The sequence below is a fragment of the Manis pentadactyla genome, chromosome 9 (genome assembly GCF_030020395.1).
Source record: "Manis pentadactyla isolate mManPen7 chromosome 9, mManPen7.hap1, whole genome shotgun sequence".
In the NCBI taxonomy this organism is placed as follows: domain Eukaryota; kingdom Metazoa; phylum Chordata; class Mammalia; order Pholidota; family Manidae; genus Manis; species Manis pentadactyla.
In genome coordinates this window covers 11,032,122-11,039,180 of record NC_080027.1, presented here as the reverse complement: position 1 = coordinate 11,039,180, position 7,059 = coordinate 11,032,122, and the positions used below count along the sequence as shown (strand labels likewise).

Here is a 7,059-nt window from a genome sequence, read left to right as displayed (position 1 = left end):
GCAGTCTGGGCAGGACTTGAAGCCTTGAGCTTCCTGCTCCTGTACTGGGATTGCCCCAAAGCCCTCCCGGGCATACCTGGTACCCAGCTGCCCCCACCCCCGCTGTGTGCACCCTCCTTCCTAGCGTCCTGTTTCCCCCCAGGACCCTTCCACGGCCCATCTAGAGCTGATTTGACTGACAGACTCCCCAGAAGAGGGTGTGGTAGTCTCATTCCACAGAACAAAAGATATCAGTGGTGATCTAGGAGAAGCACTGAATTTTGGAAAGAATGAGATTAACATTTCTACTGGTTCCTTTACTTGGTATTTTACACTTTCTCACATGTATACATTCTTGCCTGAAACTCTATTTCAGGATATGTTCCCGTGACACTTGTGGCATGTGGGAGAAGTGCAGAATTATGGTTTACGGGGGCATTTTCCTCCATGCATTTATGTTCTAAGCCAGTGGGGAGGCATCGAGATTTGATGTCACAACCAGTGAGAACTCAGGTGCAGTGGACGCCGCAGCAGGTGGCTGAGACAGGACTGAGAATGTAGAAGAGGCCACCAGTCTGTAGCTCAGTGGGGACAGAAATAGCACAGCACACCTTGGAAGTGTTTCTGATGTTAGCACATAAAGTTGCTAGCAGGTTCTTTTCCCCTGTGAAATGCAGTGCTTGCCTGACATACCAGCTCGGGGCCAGCAAGCCATGCATGTACTCAGCCCCTGCCCTCCCACAAGTTCATTAGTATGTGCAGTTAAATCCTGCGCTCAGGCAGCAGCCTCTGCACACATCCACGAAACTACTTCATTTGCAGAAATCAAGGCTGAATTCCCAGAGGACAAGACCCCTGCAGTCCCAGAGATAAGAAATTGGACCAGAGGTAAATCATGACAAGAACTTTGCAAGTAAAGAGGGGTCTCTAAGCTGGACATGGCTTCCCCAGGTCACAGTCCCAAGGACATCTCTGCCAGCAGCACCGGTTCTGAAGGGGAGCAGAAGGGGGTCTGTCTTCAGTCGGGGTCCGAGTCTGGGTCTGAGGACAGCTGCCCTGCCATGGTCTCGCACATGGCATCCTGCAGGGATGTGAGCTGACCCCGGGGACTCATGCCCATGGGCTGGATAACTCTGTGCCTATGGAAGAAAGGCACAGTGGGGTCTGGGAACCAGCCCTACTCTGACCTGTCCCACCAAGCTGCTCCTGTTTGCTGAAGCCTGGGTGCAGACTTGTGTCAGTCAGGCCTGGATCCTCCCTGCTACCCAGTGGTTTTGAGACCTTAGACAGTCTCCTGATTTCTCTGAGTCTCAGTTTACATCATCTGTGGAATGGACACAACACTGACCTAACCCTAACCCTTCCCTGGGGGATTTCCCCCAGGGCAGGTAATACCTGACATTAGTAATGCAGCCTTGCCAGGATCCTAAGCCCAGCTCGGACACCACCCACTGGAGCTCACAGTAAGGATGCGGGCCCATTCTCCCTTCTCTGCCAGACACCTACCTGGAGAGCTTGTCAAACATGCTCACCAGCTTCAAGGCTTCGTGCTCCTTCTGCTCCTCCGTCATGCCCTCCATGGGGTTGGGCGGCTTTTCCTCCACCCTCCCAGTCACAGGGTTGATGCTGCTTCCCAGAAAGGGGGTGGGGGAATGCATTAGAGGTTCTCCCGGACAGGAGGGGCTGCGTGGGGTGGGTCGGATCCCAGGGCCTCCTGCCTGGGCCTAGACTGGCAAGAAACCCACTTTCCTGGGGATGGGGGAGGCAAGGCAACTTGTAAGACTCCTCCCTCCAGGAGTGACAGCTGCCCAGCTGGTGCCCCAGGCTGCCTGGGCCCCTGCAGCCTCTGTGTTCTCTGCAAAACATGCTGAAGTCAGGAGAGCGTCACTCAGGCGCAGGTATCTGATCCGGGAAGGTTCAGGCATCTGTCAACCTGTCCCACCCCCCTCACGGGAGCAGGGATACAGACTGAGGAGGCTGAGTGCTGGGGTGCACACCTGGCCTTGGCTTCCTTGTACTCATCCGTGTCTGTGTCCTCGTCTTCCGAGTACTGGCCCTCCGGCCGGCCCCCCACCACGAGGCCCCTGGCAGCCAGCAGGCCCGCGGCGTTCCCGTAGCCTGTGTACTTGATGAACCGGGGCACTGAGGGGCAAGGTGCAGGTCAGCATGCAGGCGGGGCTGGGAGGCCGCAGGCAGGGCTGGCCCTCCCTGTGCACTCACCACTCTCGGAGCACAAGACGAACAGGAACTCGGCTGCCACTCGCTTCACGTCGGTGTCCAAGTGCGTCATCAGGCGGACGAGCTTGTTCCGCAACAGCTCCCCGACCTCAGGCCGCGTCCTCACATCCCGTAGCGGGGGTAGCACCTGGGGGGCAGCCGTCCCTCAGCCTGGGCCTGGAGCGGCCAGGGTCTGCGCCTGGGACTGGCCCCATCCCCTCTGTCCCTACCTGGGCCTTCAGGAACTTCCTGGCAGGGCGGTGCATGCGGGCGCACTCGGTCAGCACGCTCAGCACGGGGGCCACTCTCTCCTTCAGCCTGTGTGTCTGCAGAAGAGCCTGTGTCACCAGGGCTGTGCCCCCACGGGACTTGAGATGGGCGCTACATGTGCACCAGGGGGTCCTGGAAGGAGGTGCGTGGGCAGAGGCCCCATTGCTGTTCCTCAGCTGAGGGGTCAAGTGCAGGCAATGGGGAGTCTGCGGGAGCTTCAAGAGGGACGGGGACGGAACCTAACGCAGGAGGCCACTACCTGTGACTTTGGGAAAACCACTCCTCTGCACTGAGTCTGACCTCCTCACCCATAAGCCAGTGTGTAGCTGTCAGCACACGGGCACACAAGCTGCCCTCAGAAAACGGTGGCCAAAGAAACAAAATCCCTGTGCTGTAGCCTTGTGGACAGAGAGCAGGGAACTCCTGTCCCCACTTGGGCCTCTTCCCAGTTACCTCCCTGGACCCCAATACCACCAGCAGTGGTAGGATAGTCACGGCCAGGGTTTCCATTGCCAGGTGTGTGTGACGCAGCTCAGGGTGATGGAGATCCCCAGGGAGCCACCTGCCCTTCAGCCCACAGGCCGTCTGCTGGATCCTGGATCCTGGAGGAGCTGGTAGGACCCCCTGGCCAGCGAGCAGCAGGATCCAGAGTGCCTCTGGCTCAAGGTTCCTGGATCCCATCAGAGATGTGGAAGGACAGCTGGCCCATCTAAGGCACCTGTGCACAGCAGCGCTAAGAGTCCAGGGTCATAAACAGGGACAGGGGGCTTCTCAGGACCACTCAAGAGGGACCCACAAAGAGCTCCACAAGTACTTTGCTAGACTGAAAACCTGTTTCCTTGTGACCAGAACAACAGAGAGCTTCGAGTGTGTGGGGGAGGATCTGCATGCTGCTCAGGGAGGAGGGGCCTGGCCTTCTGCCTGGCTGGACCACAGAGCAGCTGGAGGAATCGCCAGCCTCACCCTGCTGGGCCGATCTCTACTTACCAGTGCATATGGTGTAAAGCAGTGACCCCAGCTGCTCGGGAAAGCCTGGGCCAGAGCCACTGGGGAGCCCACCCAGCAGGGCTCCCTGCCCACCTGTTGCAGACGCTTCTCCAGGAAGCTGAGGAGGACACGAATCACATCCATGTTTGCTCCCAGGAACTCCAGGGAGCCTTCGAGTGGCTCCAGGGTGAGGAGGACGTCCAGACACTTGAGGGGCAAATTCCCCAGGAGGTTCACCGCATGGCTGAAAGACGGAGAGGGGGGCTTTTAAGTCCTGCTGGGGCCACATGTGACGGGAGCCAGTGTCTGGGGTCTGAGGAGCAGCACGAGGGGCCAGAGCTGAGAGGGGACTGATCTTAGGGGTATCCCGCTCAGAGTGGGGCACTCTCTGCAGACACCCCACCTGCTGTCCTCTTGTCTGGGCTGAAGCACCACAGACGACATATGGAGAAACAGGACCTGCTGAGGCACAGGTCGCAGAGAATGGGTAAGTGGCCACACTGTCCACTGCTCCTGCCCGAGGCCCAGTGCACGTTCCCATCCCAACTCATAGCTCTCATCTAGCCATGTATTGTAAGCGCTGAGGCCCCCAGGAAACACATTGATATCTGGTCCCACCCACTGGGTGAAGAGTCTCTGGGCGAAGCCTGGTGCATGGGCAGGGCTGGGCAGGTCTTGACATGCGAGCCAGGGACCCCCTCGCAACAGGCTCCCTCACCCATGGAACTCCTCCGTGCGGTCTCCGGCAGCAGTGACCATCACACAGTGCCGCAGGAGGGTCCCCAGGTGCCGGTAAAGGGCAGTGTCTTCCTGACCAAAGAAAGGAAGGTTCCTGTGAGGGAGCCCTGCCCGTCGCAGCTGCCAGCTGAGGCCCTACTGCCTGCCCCATGCCAGGATTACCCACACTGACTGTGCAGCAACTCCACTCCTCCTTGCCGATGTGACTTTCAGCGTGATCCCCTGGGGGAGGATCCCCTGGACTGCCACAGCTCCCAGAGCACCACACAGCTCTCCCCTTCCAGGCGCAAGAGCCAGATGGACCTCCACCTCCCTCAGAAACCCTCCTGAGGTCCCTGGCCAGAACAGACATCTGTTCCTTTGCCTCCTGTCCTCCCTGCATGCGACACCCAGAAACTCCAAGGTACCTGCAGGGAGGCAGGCCCAGACGTCCAAGCAGTCAAGCCCTGCCTGCAGGCTCCGGCCAGCCTCACCTCATCCACATCCTTGGTGATGGAGTCAAAGGTGATGTTGAAGAGCACCTTCAGGATCTCCATGGCCCGCTCGGTCTCCTGGGGAGGGAGGCGCTCGGGAGGACTCTCTTCTGGGGCTGCCCCCAGCGTCTGCTCCAGCGTCTTGGTCAGCAGGAGCACGCCCTGCAGCTCAGCAAATAGCTGCTGGCGCACGTCCGCGCGAAGGGCCGTCAGCAGGAAGAGCAGGCGCAGGTCGAAGAACTGGATGTCGTGCGGAAAGCAGCTCTGGCGATGCGGCCCCACGCGCTCCGCCAGCCTCACCACCAGGCGGGCCTCTGCCGCCAGCACCTGTGCAGCCGGGCTGCTGAGCACAAGGTTGCACAGGCACTTGAGGGACTCGAGCACAACGTCTGCGTCCAAGGGCTCAGGATCCGACTCTGAAGCAGCGATGCCAGCGTAGCAGGCAAGCGCCTGCAGGCTCTGGCGGCCGGTGAACGGGTCCAGGCAGCTGCGGTCCCTGGACAGGATGCGGATGCTCTGCAGCCAAGTGACGCGGCGCGAGGGGGGCAAGCCCTGCTCCAGGACCGAGACCAGGAGCTTCGCCAGCCTCTGTGCACAGGGAGGAGAGCGGCTCCACCAGATCTCTCTGCTGGCCCCGCCCCCGGCCCCCTGCCCTCAGCGAGCACCCACCTTCCTGTCCTCCTGCTGGGCGGCATCAAACGCGAAGCTCTGGGAGTTCTGCAGAGACCAGAGGCACAGGGGGCTCCGCTTTCCGCGGGAAGGTCCCGGCCCCATGGACGGGACCCCACGGGAGCCGACGGCCCCGCGCTCCCACCCCAACCCGCGGTCACCGAGCCCTCCCCGCCCTCGCCCTGCCACGCCCCCGCCCCGCCACCCCTCGCTCCCGCCCCGCAGCGGCCGCGCGCGCCGCACCCAGCCCCGCCGCCTCCCTGAGCCACAGCTCCTGCTCACCTCCCGGTTATAGGTGCGCAGGGCGTCCATAATCACGTCCTCCTCCCCCGTCTCCACAGCCTCCGCAACTGCCCGGGGCTCCATGGCGCCCCTGGGAAAGGCGGCGGTAAGGTGCGAGCAGCTAGCCCCGAGGCTCGAGCTAGAGTCCGCGCGCCCCTCCCAGCCTCCGCGCGAGGCAGGCCGGGACGCGAACTGGGTTGCGCGCGGGGCAGACCGGGACGCGCGTGCGCGGGGTGCCGTGAGCGGCGTCTTCTTAAGGCGGTGCGCCTTAAGGTGGCAAGACCCTAAACAGCCGCCTGGAGATTAAAGGCTTTGCCATCCACTTAGCCTGCGCCTCAAAGATGTCACTCGGTAGTGGTCCAACCTTTGGTTCTCTCCGTCGAACCGAACAGTGACCCTAGCTTCCTGGGCCGGAATTCCCGTCAGCCCCGTTCCTAGCACAAGCACACCGAAGCCGCTCTTGATGCACAAAACTAAAGGGACGTCCCGGGGGAAAGTAATCTGCAGCCCCGGAACGCTTTATTTGCTGAACTGGGATTTGAGTACCTACAGCATGCGAGGCACTGAGATGCGAATGAACAGGACCCACAGGTCCCTGCCTTTGTGAAGCTTTCCGTTGGTGGAAATAGACAGGCATACCAAGAAATAAGACTTTAGGCAGTCATAGTGCCGTAATTGAAAAAGAAAAGGAGCCTGGTGGGCTGGCAAAGGGATCCAAGGAAATGCCTTTTTTTTTCTGGGACTGGCGGGTAGGTAATGAGCCACAAAAGGATCTGGGGTAAGGTCATTCTAGTCAGAAGCAACAGTCAGTGCTAAAGTGGAAATGGCTGTGGCGGGAGGGCGAAATAGACATCATTGTTGGGGCTGACGGGAGAATGGGGAGAGGACGTCAGGATGAAGGCAAGGCCTTATCACGTGCGGCGACTTCCTAGCTGTATCCCACACACTCGCCTGGACTGTTTCCCTTTTTGAAAAGCAGAAATAACAAAAAGTTCTATTTCAGTGGGTTGTCAGGAAGCGCAAATGACACAGCAAATGCTCCAGTAGAGCGGGTAGTAGGTACAGTCCACCCAATCCGCAGCAGGCCTTACTCGAGCATCTACCCTACGCCAGGCCCTCAGTGCCAGGGTAAAGGCAAGAGGCACTGGCTCCTAACGGCCACACTCCCACCCCAGCATCTGCAGGGCTCGCTTGTCCCAGGCCCTGTACTAGACACTGATTCACTTTGTCCCGCCCACAGGAACAGGGGCCGGGTTCGCACCGAGTCCGCGCCTTAACAGCCGGTAGAGGCGGCCCCTCGTCGCGCCCCGGCACCGCTTCTCGCCTGGGAAAAGGCCTGCGAGCTCCTCTTAGGCCCCGCCGTCGCCTTTGGCGGGAATGGCGGACCACGGTGACCGTCTGCACCACGGCTGGCGAGAATAACGCTAACCATCAAGCGGCTCCT

The 7,059-nt window shown here is 60.3% G+C and overlaps 1 protein-coding gene across 3 annotated transcripts; it reads right to left on the bottom strand.

Annotated features, from left to right (window-relative positions):
* Positions 1 to 275: 275 nt before the first annotated feature.
* RIC8A (RIC8 guanine nucleotide exchange factor A) lies at positions 276 to 7,014 on the bottom strand. 3 transcript variants are annotated; one of them, XM_036927130.2, is made up of 11 exons: positions 6,877 to 7,014; positions 5,616 to 6,049; positions 5,334 to 5,381; positions 4,665 to 5,252; positions 4,172 to 4,263; positions 3,547 to 3,697; positions 2,427 to 2,522; positions 2,200 to 2,344; positions 1,977 to 2,121; positions 1,486 to 1,605; positions 276 to 1,118 (listed from the first exon to the last, which is right to left on the bottom strand). In XM_036927130.2, exons 2-11 carry the CDS (start codon positions 5,697 to 5,699, stop codon positions 998 to 1,000), a joined length of 1,590 nt encoding a protein of 529 aa, XP_036783025.1. In that variant the 5' UTR covers positions 5,700 to 6,049; positions 6,877 to 7,014; the 3' UTR covers positions 276 to 997. The 3 variants fall into 3 exon arrangements, with proteins under 3 accessions (XP_036783025.1, XP_036783024.1, XP_057362793.1); XM_036927129.2 differs by having other exon boundaries at positions 1,512 to 1,605; XM_057506810.1 differs by having other exon boundaries at positions 1,512 to 1,605; positions 5,616 to 5,706; positions 6,877 to 7,010.
* Positions 7,015 to 7,059: the final 45 nt, after the last annotated feature.

What these genes read in the sequence shown, in the direction of transcription:
- RIC8A (XM_036927129.2), bottom strand. Translation starts at nt 5,699, where the DNA reads ATGGAGCCCCGGGCAGTTGCGGAGGCTGTGGAGACGGGGGAGGAGGAC. An exon ending in CCCAGCAGGAGGACAGGAAG is followed by an intron (nt 5,253 to 5,333) that starts GTGGGTGCTCGC and finishes CCCTGTGCACAG; the next exon opens with AGGCTGGCGAAGCTCCTGGT. An exon ending in TGGAGAAGCGTCTGCAACAG is followed by an intron (nt 2,523 to 3,546) that starts GTGGGCAGGGAG and finishes GCTCTTCTGCAG; the next exon opens with ACACACAGGCTGAAGGAGAG.